This window comes from Rhinolophus sinicus, linkage group LG04 (assembly GCF_036562045.2).
Source record: "Rhinolophus sinicus isolate RSC01 linkage group LG04, ASM3656204v1, whole genome shotgun sequence".
Lineage (NCBI taxonomy): Eukaryota > Metazoa > Chordata > Mammalia > Chiroptera > Rhinolophidae > Rhinolophus > Rhinolophus sinicus.
The window spans coordinates 113,057,914-113,074,188 of record NC_133754.1 but is presented as its reverse complement, the minus strand read 5'-3'; the positions used below and the strand labels follow the sequence as shown (position 1 = coordinate 113,074,188).

The window sequence follows — 16,275 nt, the reverse complement described above, 5'->3', positions numbered from 1 at the left end:
AAGAATAAATTCACCAAGTCCGTCTTTGCAGGAGCAAATTGTGCCCAAAGCCCTCTTTAGTTTCTTTATGGAAAACTAAATTTATCCATAACTCATTCCTACTCAACACTTTACATGTAATAGAATTCACGAGTCTACTCTCTTTCTTTGTAGTGAGCACTGCGAAGAAAGCCATGTTTGAGGCCATTAATGAGTATTTCTTCCAAATATTGTCAATAGTTTCTTCTTCCCCATTATTCAATTCAAAAATGAAATACCTGGGAATACAAAAACTACAATTTCCTAGTATTCACAGACAGCATATTGTTAAATCTTATTCAAACCTCATCTTTAAGAATTTCAAAAATTTTTGAAAATACAATAAAGAACCCCTGTTGCCTTCCCCTCTTTGCCTCGCACAAATATCCAGTAAGTTATCCTATCAATGAACCACTATGCTTTTGTACTGATGCAAGTTTGTAGCCAACCTGCATTTTCCTAAAGGTGGCCTCAGACTCTAGCAGAAAGAAGACAGGAAGTGAACTCATGGCAAGCAGGGCAGGAAACCAGAGCAGGAGGTAAGATTAGAAGCAAGGAACAGGATAATTAGAGCTCAAAGTCAAAGTGATGCTTAAAAAAAATCTGGGAGGTGGGCTGGGGAGAGGTGTAAGCAGTTTACCAAGACCACCACCTCCAGGAAGGGAGAACAAGGCTACAAACGAAGGCTCTCAAAACAAGCTCACAGCGATGGGCGCCTCTCCAGCCAGTCTCTGCAATCACTGCCGTACTGATTTGCAGTACATTAGCACAAAGAATCAGGTACAATAATGAGGAATCAATCGAGTCTGATTTAAAAATTCTCCAATTCTAAAAAGCGGTGGAGGAGGAGCCAGAAGAAAAGAACAAATGACTGCCTAAGTATTTCCCCTGGAAACAATGCGCCCTCAGTTCCTTTTTCCTTCACTAAAACCCAGGAGTCTCCCTGCTATCAAATACCAAGAATCACGACCAAAGAATAAGTGTACCCCATCAGCTGGATGGTCACACTCCTCAGAAATAGATCTTTCAAAGGTTTTGGGGGTTCACCTTCTATGACAGCTGATAAAGTCCAGGGAGGCACAGCTGCCAAGAGACAGGTACAGTAAGAAAGTCACGAAGCAGAGCTGGCTTTATTTGGAAGCACTTTGCCAGGCTTCACACCAGCCTCACTTGGCAGCAGTTGCCTGCTCAGTGGGAATGCGAAGGACTTTGAGAAAGTACTCACTCAGAGACCCAGCTCGCTCCCATCGATAGCACTGCAAGTCGCCAGGAGAGCCCTACAGGAGAGCGAGGGTCAGGATTTGATGTTTCCGTAAGGCTTGCCTATCAACCTAACTCAGAAATACGGGGCTTAATGAGGAAATCTTTTCATCCTGACTTAAGGGAAGTAATCCTATTAAGAGGTGAGCATGCTTGGGAATTCATCTGCTTCACTGTGGGTCTCAGAATCTGAGGCTGGATGGGTCATGCACAGAAGAAAGAGGGGCATCTGTGCAGAGTTGGTAACCTGTCAGAGCGTTCCTGCAAAGGCTCATCTCCCAGTGTGTGAGATCAACAGGCAGGGGCTGCAGAGTGCCCGACAACCTACCTGCCACTCTGGTCTGAGGTCCACGTAACGGATCGCCCCTGGGCATTGGTTCTGTACCGTATCCTTACGGCGTGAGGAAAGTCAGTAGCTGTCTGAGCCCCTCTCTTCCTGATCTGTAAGCTCCAAGTGTCAGTGTCAAACAGGAGTTCCCCACAGCCAGGAGCCTGGCTGCAGCGAGCAAAATAGTCTAACTGCTCCCTCCAACGATCTGCAGGCAGAGTCACAAGTTCACGTACAATCTGATTCCTGAGCTCAGAAACAACCGTGAGCTTGGGAGACCTTGTAAATTTTTCAATACCTGGCACAGCAGCAACATCTACCTCCTCAACCTTTAACACAGATAAATCACAGCAGTCCAACACGAGCACAAAATCCTCACTCCCATGATTCCCTGTGTCACAGCAGTACTTTGAGCTAGAAATCCCAGAAGCCTGTTCCCAGTTGTCATGGTTACCATCTTTACCAGAAGTATCTTTTTCACCTTTACCACAGATTACAAAATCACTGTATCCTGTTTTAGATGAGAAGGTCCTTGTACTTGTCCCAGGAACGTGGCAGGGTTCCGGCATTCTAACTGTGCGGGCTTCACTTGACTCTGATTGGCAGGTCTCCTCAGTGGAACTACTCCTTTTCCTGCATCTGTTTTCAGACTCAAAGAAAAGCACTATGCTGCCCTCCATGATTTGACTTTCGAAATCCACATCTAAATCCAGTGCATAGTGCTTCACAAGTATGTGGCTGGTGTTGGCCATGAGAGGCAGGTCATCTTGGGAAGGGTCCAGCTTTCTGTCCATGGTGGAGGCTGTGGACAGCTTTGTTAAACTCTCAGAAGGGGTCTCCAACTTGCCTTAATCATCCGGAATCATACACAACTGCTTACCACAAAAAAAACCTGATGTCACAAATTACGGTTCCACAATTTTCAGTCCCCTAGCAAAGAAGAAAAACATAATTAGACAAAATTCCAGGTGAGACCCTAAATGCTCCTGCAACCACTGCTTCTGCAAGTTGATGACTTCCTTAAATGAGCCCCCAATGTGGTAGCAGCTCAGGGCTGGAAGGCAGACTAATCTTTGTGACTGACATCAGAGAAAGCTGCATTATAGGTTTCTAAAAGTATTTCAATAACCAGTGGAATGAATAGGGCCTCCACAAAGCCAGCAGAACCTGTGCTCCTAACTAGAACAATCCTTGTTTTGGAAAAGAGCAATTGTTATGCAAAAGTGTAACTGAGCATCACTGTACATCTCGTCTTGTTTTAAAAGTTATTAAATGTATCATTTCTAATTTTGTCAAAAGATAAGTAATTGTTTCTCTACTGTGATTCTAAGTAACAAATGTGAATGAAGGCTAAATGGCCTCATACGTTTTATTCTTTGAGAGCAATAATTTAATACATACAATGTAACTCCAGGGATTAATGTACTTTTCACATTAGGACGGCTCTCGTATCAGCACTTCCAGTAAATTACAGGAAAATGAGCCAATTTACCAGGAGTGCATTCCAAGTATTCCTTTGAGATTGTTCATGGAGATTTTTCAAATTTATAGTTAAATACTCAAGGTATATCATTACATCTTAATAGCTGAAAACCCAGTAACATTCTGGATAATAGCCTTCTTGTGGCAAACAAAAAGGTCTTCTCATTTGAAAAAAAGGTATGCAAATACCTATAAAAAACGAAGGAGAGAAATTAAAATGTAGAAACAGATGTGGTAATAAAATGCCCAAGTTCTTCATAAAAGTTCTGAATCAAAATGTAGTCTTATTTTATAATAGCAATCCAGCTAAAAAAAAATTATTTGAAATTATTTCAGTTCCTGTTGTGTACCTAATTTCTTTCAGCATATGCTATTATTTTTTTTATCAAAAATGAAAAATAAAAACTTGCGCTGAGTAGATACACTTAAAACAGTTTTGTATTTATAAACATCAGGAGGTATTCTCCTATCAACTACAAAAATGACTTGCTTGACTTTTCAAGCAAACTTGAGCCCTCCCTGTTTATTCTGCTTAACTCCTCCTCGCTTCCCTTCTGACTGCCTGCATGTCTACTAGACTCTTATTTCCTTTCCTCCTAGAATCTCATTCCAGCAATCAACTCCACTGAATTTTCATTTTCTACCTCTCCATAGGCTATTCCCTCATCAAAAATCTCACCTGGCCTAAACAAACGTGGCTTCCTGCACCTGTACAATCTTTCGTGATGTTTTCCCAGTCGTGGTGACCACACTCCCTTTGCTTCCTTGTCCTCTAGCCAAGGGCCTGCTCAACACTCTGCTCCCTGAAGATGATCTGACACCACACCTCCTTCCTTGCTTTCCAGACTAAGCAATGTGCCATACCGGGGTGCTCCTGGCTCCCACCTCCCACATCCACCTGCCAAAGTCAATTGTCTCTCCACACCCAGTTCAAGTACAATCACCTCCCCAAATCCTTCCATTCCCTGCTCCCTACTCTCCCTCCCCCCACCAAACTGTATGTGGTAATGCACGATGTATGATCTAAAAATACAGTCAATATTTAAATTTAAAAAAATTATTACAGTAAAAGACACATTGCCATTAATCTCCCTCAAAATACTTCCCCTCGCTTTGAACACACTTATCCTACTGTTCTTGCCACTTTCTGAAGCAGTTCTGGAAGTCCTCTTTCCTGAGTGTCTTTAGTTGTGCTGTCGTGGCTGCCTCAATGTCCTGAACCGATTCAAAAAGTTTTCCTTTCATGGTCATTTTGACTTTGGGGAAGAGCCAGAAGTCGCATGGTGCTAGATCCAGTGAATAAGGTGGATGAGGATACACCATAATGTTGCTATTTGACAGAAACTGCCGTACCAGAAGCGATGTGTGACATGGAGCATTGTCATGATAGAGGATGAAGTAAAGAGGACTCCAGAACTGCTTCAGCAAGTGGCAAGAACAATGGGATATGTGTGTTCAAAGCGAGGAGGAGTATTTTGAAGGGGATTAATGGCAATGTGTCTTTTACTGTAATAATTTTTTTTATTTAAACATTATAGTAGTTTTTGATCATACCTCGTACACTTTGACTTTTGAGAGTAATAGGACTTGAGAGAAGTCAGGGACATAAAGAACAGTTTGACATTACTTTATGGAGAAGTTGGCACTCCACCTGGTCCTAGAAAAGTCAGTGGGCAAAGGAAATAAGCCACATATTTTCTTTTCTGCACGATAGTGACTGAACTTGTCATGTAAAGAATACCAAACTTCAATAAAGCCCATGGGCTGTATGTATGTAATGAAAAACAACGGACATTAAAAATTCATCCTGCTGGTGTTTGGGGCTGCTACCATGTAGTATTTTGTTGACTCTTTAAAAAAATTATTTAATAATAATAATAATAAAAGCCCTGAATACACACACACACACACACACACACACACACACACAGACACATGCGTGCGTGAGGAAAATCTGAATCAACTGAGATGAGGGTTAACTTAGTGGCTGTCTAAACTATCATATTCAAAGAAGTATAGTTTAGCATTTGTAACAGTATTGCTATAGCCACTCATTGTCCAACCCTAATAGACTCCTTCATTTACTTGTGAAAATTAATATAACTTAAGTATAAAATATATCCTATAGAGCAGTTTTCACCACTCTGACCCTGGTGGCAGAGAACGAGACTGCCTTAGAGCTCTACCCATCCAAGCCTGTTAACGTCACCTTGTTTGTCACGCTAACTGGCATTCCTTTGGTTCTCTTCAGTGGATTCTTGAATACACTCCCCATAGATGCAATTCTGAATCTGTTCTCCTTTTAACTTTCCAATTCCATGACTGCTGAACTATTCTCAGCTAATTATTTGGCCTCCTGCTTTCCTGAGATGATTTTGAATCTCTGAAGCACCAGGATTCCTCAAGGATCTCTAGTTCTTCACAACTATTGCTTTCTCCTGATTCAGAGGAAACAATATTCCTTCTCACCAAAGCTAGTTCCCTTCCCCTTGAATCCCAGGTTCTGGGGTCTGAGAGGGCCAAATAAACAGCACTCTTCTTGCCCATCTAAATTGTAAACATACTGAGAAATAAGATGAGGATATGGCAGAGGGAGACCAAAATGTCATACTACTGATGAAGGCTAAGCTGGAGAATCTGGTTTAGCATGGGAGCCAAAATTACCTGGAAACCGAATCCCCAAATTCAACAGATTTACCATAGGGTCCCAGGCAATGCTGGCTCATGTCAAAGCTCCCAGAAGAGGAGGTGCCCTCCCCAGATAAGACTTAGGGCCTGGAGAAGCCAGGACAGCAGCTCTCTGTGGTCGGGAATGCTGCCCAAAAGCAACAGGGAGGAGTGGAGCTGAGCTGAGCTGAGCACAGCATGCCCAGTTTATTCTTCCCAAGTTTATCAGAATAAATAAAAGTGACCAGATGTTAAACTAATTAGGAATTAAACAAGAAAGGAAAATGAGAAAGAAGTCTTACCCCAACACCATCCCCTCCCACTAATTTGGAATCTTGTTTCATTTGACATTTTTCTCTAGCCAACATTTTGTCCCTTTCCATGTCTCTATCCTATTCCCAGTGTTTCAAGCACCCCAGGGCTGCCATCTTTAAAAACAAACATTGCATATATATATATGCATTATGCTATATACCTTACACTAATACAATGTTACATGTCAATTATATCTCAATAAAACTGGGAAAAATAAAACCGAGCAAAAATTGTATTTGGCCCCACTGCCCATTTTAACTAGTCTTTATTTCACTGAACTTTGGAGCTGAAAAACTCCTTAGAGCTCACTTAGTCCAACTCTCAGTTTTACAAATGAAGACAATGAGGCCCAGAGAGGCCAAGCAGTTTGCCCAAGGTCACCCATTTCTGATGTTTTTCCTTGGAATTCTCATTTTCCAGCTCTCACAGCCATTTCCTTCACAGTGTCCAAGTCATAAATCAAATGTTACCTTTTAAGACTCTTCCATATCCCCATTCTACTGCTTTTTAAAATCTTCTTTAAGTTGTGTGAACTAGAATCAATTTGTGTTATAATGGCTTTGAGGAAAAAAGGAGACGTTTTAGGCCAGGACCAGAAGATTGAGAAGGTCAGCATCACCTGTGCACGTTTTTCACCCTAAGTTCCATACAATGTGTACGTCTATCATAGCCTGTTGACTACTACACCTACTTCCTGTTTGCCCTGGATCCATGGATGACCTAAATCTCCCCTTGCTGACAGTCCCTAACTCTCACTGACATCAGTCAGGGTCACAGTCCCAGGTTTAGGGAAGAACCGAACTGACTGCGGTTGCAAACACGGGTAGGTGGCCACCTTGAAAAGCCTCTCTCAGCAAATAGTAACCATATTTCTAAGCAATCCGTTGACTTCAGCACTTTTTACTATTATTGTGCTCCAATTTAAAATGCCAACCCATCTCACTAAAGTATTTTTCCGTTCTCTGTCATAAGCCCTAACATAAAATTCCCCTCTTTATCAAACCCAATGGTTAGTTTCCAGTGGCTAACCACTGCCGCCTCTAAAATGTGGTGTGTATTTTAAATGCTTAAATGATTGTCTCAGCAACACTATTAAAGGCTTCAAAAGGTTTACTATTTTTGTTAAGAAAGGGGGAGGAGTGGGTTAGAAGAGGATCAAATACTAAACAGAGCTATGACACAACTAAAAAAACTGCCCTGCCACTTTCAATCACCCCAACAGAAATGCACATTCACAAATGTGTGAACAGCGTCTGCAGCGCCATTCTGGATCTCTCCGAAGCAAATCATTCTCCTTTTCAGCTCCAAAGCGGTGTCTCACTCTCAGGGTCTTTACCTTTTCCTGCCTCGCTTTACAGTTACCTCCAGCTTCCACTAGTCTATAAACAACTGGGGCCTCCTGGTTCACCTTTGTGTTCACGATCCCTTTAAGTAGAGCGCCCTTGCGTAGTAAGTTCTCAATAAATGTCTGTAGAATTGACATCTGAGGGCATTTGTTATTTCAATGTCAAGTACTTTACACAATAGAGATTCCAGCTTGCCTAGGTTCTAGTATAAAGTTATTACTTAACAAATATCTTCTTCCAGACAGCTCTCATTTTTTCTTCTCGGGATATACCTGTACTTCCTTAAGCCACATCTCTTTTCTTGAAGCAACTCAGAAGAAAGGGGAAATTTCTGCATATACGCTTATTGTATAGTACTGAGCTCACTGTGAGGCGTTACAAAATAGTTCTACAGATTCCTTGTTCAGAGGAAGACAGCTTTCTACTCTTCCAAGACTGTTCATTTTTCAGGATACAGCGATTGCTCTTAATGACAGCCAGTTTACTGCTGGAGTTTCCTGTTTCTGGACACAGTTCCTCAGACACTCAAATGCATACAATCATAGGAACATTGCTTATTGCTGTGAAATTCGAGAAAGTAATTTTGGAATTAGAAGGAATCTTAGAAATGCAAATGTATTATTTTGTGTTTAGAAATGTCACACTGACATATTATTCTGTAACATTTCTTTCACTCAATGGTTTTTGAAATACAGCCATGTAGATGCATATAGATCTAGCTGTTCCTTTTAACTGCCACTTAGTATCCCTGTATGAATATCTGACAATTTATATATTTCCCTGCATACATAACATGCCGTTGAGAAGGCTCTGACCCCTGGCGACCCCATGAATGAGCTGTGTCCACAATGTCCTGTCGTCAACAGGTCTGCTCAGCTTCTTTTATGGTGTCAATTCATCTCATACTCATTTGGTCTTCCCCTTTTCCTGCTGCCTTCTATTTTTCCCAGCATTACTGTCTTCTCCAAAGAATGCTATCTTCTCATGATGTGCCTGAGTAGAATAACTTCAGTTTTGTCATTTTCGCCTCCAGCGATGTTTGAGGCTTAATTTGTTCTGGAATTGTCTTTTGGGCCTGCCAGGGCTCTCCTCCAACACCATATTTCAAACAAACCAATGTTTTTCCTATCAGCACTCTTCACTGTCCAGTTTTCACATCCATACAGACTCTGAGGGTGTGGATGAGCTTAGCCTTGGTCACTAATGACACGTCTTTGCCCTTGGTGATCTTTCCTAATTCTTCCATGGCTGCCCTTCCATTCAGCCTTCTTGGGTTTCTTGGCTGCAGTCTGCATTTGAATTGATCACGGAACCAAGGTAAGCAAAATCTTGAACAATTTTCCTACTGATAGATATTTAAGTTCTTTTCAAATTTTCATGATTACAAACCATGCTGCAATGAACATCCTTGTACATGCCTCCTGGTACACATATGCACATGTCTTCTGGGTAAAACATCCAGAAATTCCATTTTGCCGAATAGGAATATTGTCATACCTGCTTTTTCTCGATTTGTTTTTTTCCTGATATATCTTTTCTATCCCTTTGGTTTTATTTTTAACTGCTCTGGGTTGTTTTGCCTTGAGTGTCTTTTTTAAGCAACATATGGCTGCATTTTAAAATATAATTATTATTTTTAATAACTGAAATTAATATACTTACATGTATCATGATTACTGTTGTAACAGCACTGATCTCAGCCTACTTATTTTGTGTTTCTATCTACTATGATTTTCTTTGTTACTTAGCTTTGACTTTTCTGTTTTTGGTTAAATTTTTTTAATTTTCTTTTTTTCCTCTCTATTGTTTCACAAGTGATCCAGTCTGTTTCTTTAACATGTCTATTTAAAGTCAATCTCTAGTAGCCTCTGAGTAACACAACAGACAGTGCTGTCATCAGTCTTCCTCTTCCCCACTCTATACCAGCTTCCACATTATTGTTGCTAATATCTTATTAGTATCACATTGTTTTTAACAACCCTCAAGCAACTTCAAAAAAAAAAAGTCAATACTTTATTTACCAGCTTCCTTACTCACAACTGATTGATACATTCCACTCCTCCCTTCAGGGTCCAATTTTGTTCCAGTTACTATTGCTACATGACAAATTAACCCAAAACATTGTGGCTTTGAACAACCATTTTATTATGTTCTGTGGGTCAGGAACTTGGGTAACACTTAGCTGGGCCGTTTTTCTGCATCTTACGAATTTGACCATGGCTCTCAGTGGTGGTAATCAGCTGGAGGCTGGACTTGTCTGATGACCAGAATGGCTACACAAAGCTTCTTTAGCATGGCGGTCTCAGAAGAGCTGAGCATCTTACATGGCAGCTGGCAGCTACCAAAGCAAGTGTCCCAAAGAACCAGTTGAAAGCTGGATGACCTTTTCCAATTCAGGTTTAATAGTCAATGTAGTATCATTTCCATGACATTCTATTGGTTTCAAAAGAGAGTCACGGCCATTCCAGATGCAAGGAGAGGGAATTCAACTCCTTTTCTTGATGGGAAGGAGCTAGGTCACATTGGAGAAGAGCATGTGATATAGTAGATACTATTATGGCCATTTTTGGAAAATACAATCTGCCACAATATCCTTTTTACTTACGTATGTCTTTAGTAATTCTTTCAGGAGGATTCTGTGAGTAGTGAACTCTTTCAATACTTGTATGTTTGACAATGTCTTTATTATATCCTCACTAGTGAATGATCACTTAACTAAGTGTAGACTTATAGCCTGACAGTTATTTTTACTTAGCACTCTGAATATATTACTCTACCATATTCTGACACCTCTTTTTGATGATAAGAAATTGGCTATTAATCTGAATTTCTTGATATGTAAATGTTTTTTCTCTCTAGTAGTTTTTCTATTTTTCATTATCTTTGATGTTCTACAGTTTCACTCAATGTCTAAATGTGGATTTAGTTTTATTTGACCAGTTCAAGATTCAGTGTGCTCCTTCAGTATGAGGAGTCAGGAATTTTTTACATGTATAGCGCTGAATAAGAAACTAATTTTATTACCTCTATTGGGACAGTATAATGGAACTTTCTTACACCGTTTAATGTAGGAATCACCCCCTCATGGCGTCTGGTTTGATGCATTTAACTGAGTTTCAGTTTTCCACATGTACTAGGTCCATGGCTGGGTACCCCTTCCTTGGAAGAGATCAGGGCCCCATCCCATACCCCCCAGCTCTTAAGGCCTATACCTGCTCCTCTGTGAGAACGTCTCAGGTTAGGCTGTAGTTCATCATACTGACTTTACATTCCTTCTCCATTTTGCTCAATTAGGGTAACTCTTTCTTGGTTTTGAATTTCCAGGTATATGTAAGTGTGTGTGTGTGTGTGTGTGTGTGTGTGTGTGTGTGTGTGTTGTTACAGTCATATTTTATCTAGCATTTCTAAGTACTTGAAGTGGGAAAGAGATTTCCTTAAAACTCAACCATACCATGTTTCCCCGAAAATAAGACTGGGTTTTATATTAATTTTTGCTCCAAAAGACGCATTAGGGCTTATGTTCAGAGGATGTCATCCTGAAAAATCATGCTAGGGCTTACTTTCCGGTGAGGTCTTATTTTTGGGGAAACACAGTATTGACCAGAAGCCCATGGACTCCACTATACCCTTTAAATGGTCCATACCGACAATTCCTTTTGCCCAACAAGTTTTCATGGAGGACATGCTTAATTGTGTAATAATTATATATCCCCTTGTACCACCACAGAAATCTAGAGAGATGATTAAAGACTTAAGGGATAAGAATATGTGCCAAGAAAGAAACCAAGATGTACAGAAAGTTGAATTATATTATTCATTCATTCAATGAATATGTGGACGCCTTTTCTACCCTCTATTAACTCTCTCCCTCGTCCTACCACATCCTCATGGAAAACTTTCCTGACCTCACTGATTAAGTCAAATTCCTCTATTATTAGATCTCATAGTGCCGTGTACTTCTTCATAGCACAAGACAGTTTTAGTTTTACATTTGTTTGTTTATTAATGCCATCCTTCCCCTTAAATGGAGGAGAATACCACTTCTGGTAATCATGTAAAAGCTTATGTAAGACCAACCTTCCCACTGATAGAACTTATAAACTCTAGACAACAACACAAAAATCTGAAGCCACAAGACAGTGAGCAAAAAGCTGGTAGAAACCGTACGGAGCTGACACTTGGGAGAAGGGAATGGCAGTGAATTTCCTGTTTTATAATTTTTCATCTGAAGGCAGCCCTAGTTGGTGCTACACCAAGCAGCTATAATTCAGACAGAAACCTGCAGTCTTACTGGCTGAAGGAAAAGAAAACAGAGTTCAGGATTGACTCAGTACCTGGAAAGTAAAGAAGGAAAACTTCAGAAAAGGCAAGAGCCCCATATTCTGCATATAAACTGCCCAATTCTCTAACTGACCCTGAACCATGCAGGTACAGGACAGACCAAACAGTCCATTCATGGCTAAATGAACTGAACTAAACCAAGATTTATGCTGCTGCTTACTGCAGGGAAGGCAAAATTGGGAGTTTGAGTTCAGCCAAGATAACTGCCTGCTAATACAAAACATTCCTTCAGAGGAACATAAGGAATCCAGAGTTTCTATAAAGTATCAATCACAATGTCCAAGATAAAATCCAAAATTATTAGACATTTAAAAAAACAAAAAAATATGACCCATACTCAAAGAAAAAGTGATCGGTGGAAACTTACTTCAGTGGATCCAAATATTAGAATTAGCAGACAAGGACTATAAAGCAGCTGGTAGTAATATAGTTAAGGGCACACATGCTATAACATAAATTAACTGAAAAGAAAACTCAGCAGAGAAATAGAAATTACTATTAAAAAAAAAAGGAAATTCTAGAACTGAAGAATACTGTACCTTAAAATAAAAATTCACTGAATGGGGTTCAACAGCAGATTAAAGATTATAAAAGAAAGAGTAAGTGAACTTGAAAATATTTTTATAGACATTATACAATCTGAAGAACAGAGAGAGAAAAATGTTGAAAAGAATGAACAGAGTCTCAGGTACTGTGGGGACAAAATAAAAACGTTTAACCTATCTAATTGAAGGCCAAGAAGGACAGGTGAGAAAGAATGCCATGAAAAAAAATACTTTAAAAAGTAATGGACAGTGAGAACAACCAGCACTCAAACTGTGGTGCCTACATACCATTGTCCAGTACAAAGAACCTGGTCTCTTTAAAGAAAGGGCGGATTCCAGGCCTGAGGCAGGGAAAATACAAGATGAGCCAGGGGGAGAGATAGGCCCCCAAAGTAAGAAAGTAAAAAAAAATAAAGTTACAAAGAGCAGGGCCTCTCAAAAGGACACAGGAACCAACCTAAAAGAGCTTCCAATGACCAAAGCTGGAAAAATCTAAGTAAGAAAATAAATAATGGTAGTAATGGATTAGACCCCAAACAACGAAAAAAATATCTATGACTCTATTCTGATATAAATAAATGATTGAATAAATAAATAAACTCTTTCTTACAGGAGAATTCCAAATAATATACCGTGTTTTCCCGAAAATAAGACCAGCCCTTACTTATATTAAGTTTTACTCCAAAAGACACTTTAGGGCTTATGTTCAGGGGATGTCATCCTGAAAAACCATACTAGGGCTTATTTTCCAGTTAGGTCTTATTTTCGGGGAAGCATGGTAGTTACTACCTCTTCCAAGAGGCAGAGCTAACTTTCTCTCCCTTTGAGTATGAGCTGCATTTAGTGCCTTGCTTCCAAAGACTAGAGAATGAGAAAGGAAAAATATTAAGTTTACAGTAGAGAAACCTGGCAGACACAAACTTAACCACATTTTAAGGTAAATATCACCAGCAGTAAATCATACTCATATCGTTATTCCCTGATATGACTCGATGAGAAGGGCACTTTACCTCTACAGTAGTCTTCATAAAATCCATAACCTCAGTCTAAGCATGAGAAAACACCAGAAAAACCCACACCGAGGAGTGTTCTAAAAATTACCTGACAAATACTTTTCAAAAGTGTCAAGACCATGAAAAGCAAGTGAATTCTGAAAAACTGTTACAGATTGGAGGAGACTCAGGGGTTATGAGGATAACATGTAAAGTGGTATCCTAGATTGGATCCTAAAATAGAAAAAAATGAAACAAAACAAAACAATATTAATGGACAATCTATAGTTAATGGTACTGTACCAACGTTACTTTTATCATTTAATAAATATACCATGATTATATATGTAAGATGTTAACATTAGAGGAATCTGGGCGCTGAGTATGTGGGAATTCTATACTATCTTTGCAACTTTTTTGTTAAATTTAAAAGTATTCCAAAGAAACCATTTATTTTTAAAATAGTTAAAAATTTTCCAAATTTGGTGAGAAATATAAACCTAAATATTCAAGAATCTGAACAAATCCAAGCAGGATACATGTAAAGGAAACCATCTACGAACATCTACGAACATCGTCAAACTGCTGAAAAACCAAAGTAAAGGAAAAGATCTTGAAAGCAGCCAGAACAAAATGACAGTACACACAGGGTGACAATGACACAAATGACAGTTGGCTTCCTCTCAGAATGACACTTGACTAGTCATCAGAAATCACAGAGGCCCAGAAAACAATGGAATGATATGTTTTAAGTCCTGAACGAATTAGAGGAGCGCATTTGCCTCAAATATATTAGTTCTAAAATCTTACTTTATTGTTAGGACGTTCTTATTTTTATACTTAGCAAAATGGCAGCCCATTTCTGGTTAAATTATTCAAAATTCTGAATGAATAGAGGCTGAGCTAATTTCGACTTTATTCAAAATTGGTATTTCCTCTTACTTATTTGTTCATCTGTTTCTTTTTTTCTATTTCAAAACAAATATATCCTAAAAAATTAACCCTCCTTCCAAAGTATCTAGCTCTTTCCTTCTTCAGTGGATATTCTCATGAATACTGAACAAACATACATAGCATGCAACTTGTTTTCTAGTCAAAGGTTTGGGCAGCTATTTAACTCCCTGGTCCCTCAGAAGTTTTCTTTCAGCTCCTCATATTCGTATCTCCCCAATTTGATAGAAATCGTTCACTGGTGCCCTTCAACATTTAATAAACTTTCAGAATTGAAGTCATTTTTAAACAGCAAAAATCAGCCAATCAAAAGATCACCATGATCTGTGGTACAATTGTAATCTCTGAGTTTAGATATGCCAATATGCCTTCAGTCATTTCATTTGGTTTCTAGCATTTTAACTTGAAACCTTGCCCCTTTGTTCATGCCTTCTTATTTTTCTTTTACTTCAAGTAAAAATACAGTGTTAAAATAACATTAAGTTATATGTTTTAAGTGAACAAGTACCAGGATATTTAGAGTTTAAAACCCCTCTGGAACCATAACTCTAACACCCCCCACCCCATATAAACATATGCTACAATAGGGTCTTTCATTGAAAAACTCATACCCGCAAGGCAATGTCATTTATCACTGAGTAAATAATACAAGATAACATAATGAAAAGGGGATTTTGCTTTATTCCCTTAACTATAAATAAAAATATGTAGCACTTTGCAGGATTACCACATGCGGTATGATATTAACTTAAATACCAATCTTTAAGCCAAACTGTAAATAAGATAAACTGTGCTCTCTGGTCTCAAGTTTTAAATAGTCTCTCTTTCCTTTAAATTTACTGCTTTCATGAAGCATATACGAGTGACTGCATATAATTTGTGATCATGTAATGAAAGACCCAATTGTCATATGTATATGCAAAAAAACCCCACTGGAGTTCATGCTGCTGTGGGGGTTATAAAAAGTGCCTGTGATGAAGATCAATGCAGTGAAGCCAAGTCACAATCAGAGTCAAAGACCTTTTCCCGGATAAAGAAAGCAAATCACTGTCAGCTGTGCCTTGATTTATACATGAACCCAGTCAAGGAGGGGGTGGAGAGAGGTCTGAATGTGAACACTGAAAACAAAAACTGACTCTACTCACATCAGTGTCACACAGTCATACACTGAATTAGGCTTCCACATGATGTGATAGGACGGAATCAGCTTCCCTGATGGCGCTCACGTTCATTCTGGCTATCTGCTTCCGGATCACATCTTAGCATCCAGAGGCCACTCCTCCCTGGTGCCTACTGTGTTTATGCTCCCATTATCAGCAGGCATTGGGTTGCAAAGATCAGATTGGGAGTGATTTCACTCTATTTTCAAAGAGAAAAGAATTTATCCCTTTGATTGCTACTTGCTTGCTCCAGTTTTCTAGAGTGCCACTTCCACTAAATTACAGCAGAGTGATCGGAAAAGGGTTCCTGGGGGAACACATCACAGTTATGGAGAAAATATTTCAGTTTTCTGCTCCTTTTTCAAGAAATCATACCGTGCAGGCTGACCGGTGAAACGCAGGAAAGGTTATTTCCCTGCTGAGCTGCAACATCTGATTCCTTAGGAGATGTGTCTTAATAAACACTGATTTGTTTCCTGAAACTATCAACAATTAGATTCCATATGAAACATCTAAATCTTAAAACTAGAAAATAACCTTTCTGCATCAAAACTCTTAAAGACACGTTGTCAAAGGAACACAACCAAGAACTAATCAATCACACACAGCCTGTGGTGGGTAGACCTTTCCTACCAGATGTGACTGCCCTCATGTAATCCCTTTACCCCTTCTCGTGGCCTTTGTCAACTTGCTTAAGGCACAAAGCTTTCATATACCCACAGCTGTCCGTTATCCAAGGGCAAATAACTTGATTTATCAATTTAAAAAGAAAAGTGCATTTATGAAAAACTTAAAACTAGCAAAAAGCTGTAAAAACACCTATGAGAAATAATCCACCTATTTAGAAGAAGCAATAATTGATATTCATTG

At 39.3% G+C, this 16,275-nt stretch overlaps 1 protein-coding gene across 13 annotated transcripts in view; it reads right to left on the bottom strand.

Moving 5' to 3' along the window:
• AOPEP (aminopeptidase O (putative)) overlaps nt 1-16,275 on the bottom strand; it is a 344,124-nt gene that overhangs the window by 300,949 nt on the left and 26,900 nt on the right. For all 13 annotated transcript variants that reach the window (XR_012495672.1, XR_012495671.1, XR_012495670.1 and 10 more), the window contains exon 2: nt 1,607-2,536. Coding sequence is in view for 9 of the 13 variants with exons in the window: in XM_074330243.1 (XP_074186344.1) it covers nt 1,607-2,400 (794 nt within the window). In the remaining 4 variants the exon portion in view is untranslated. The remainder of the gene's footprint in view (nt 1-1,606; nt 2,537-16,275) is intronic.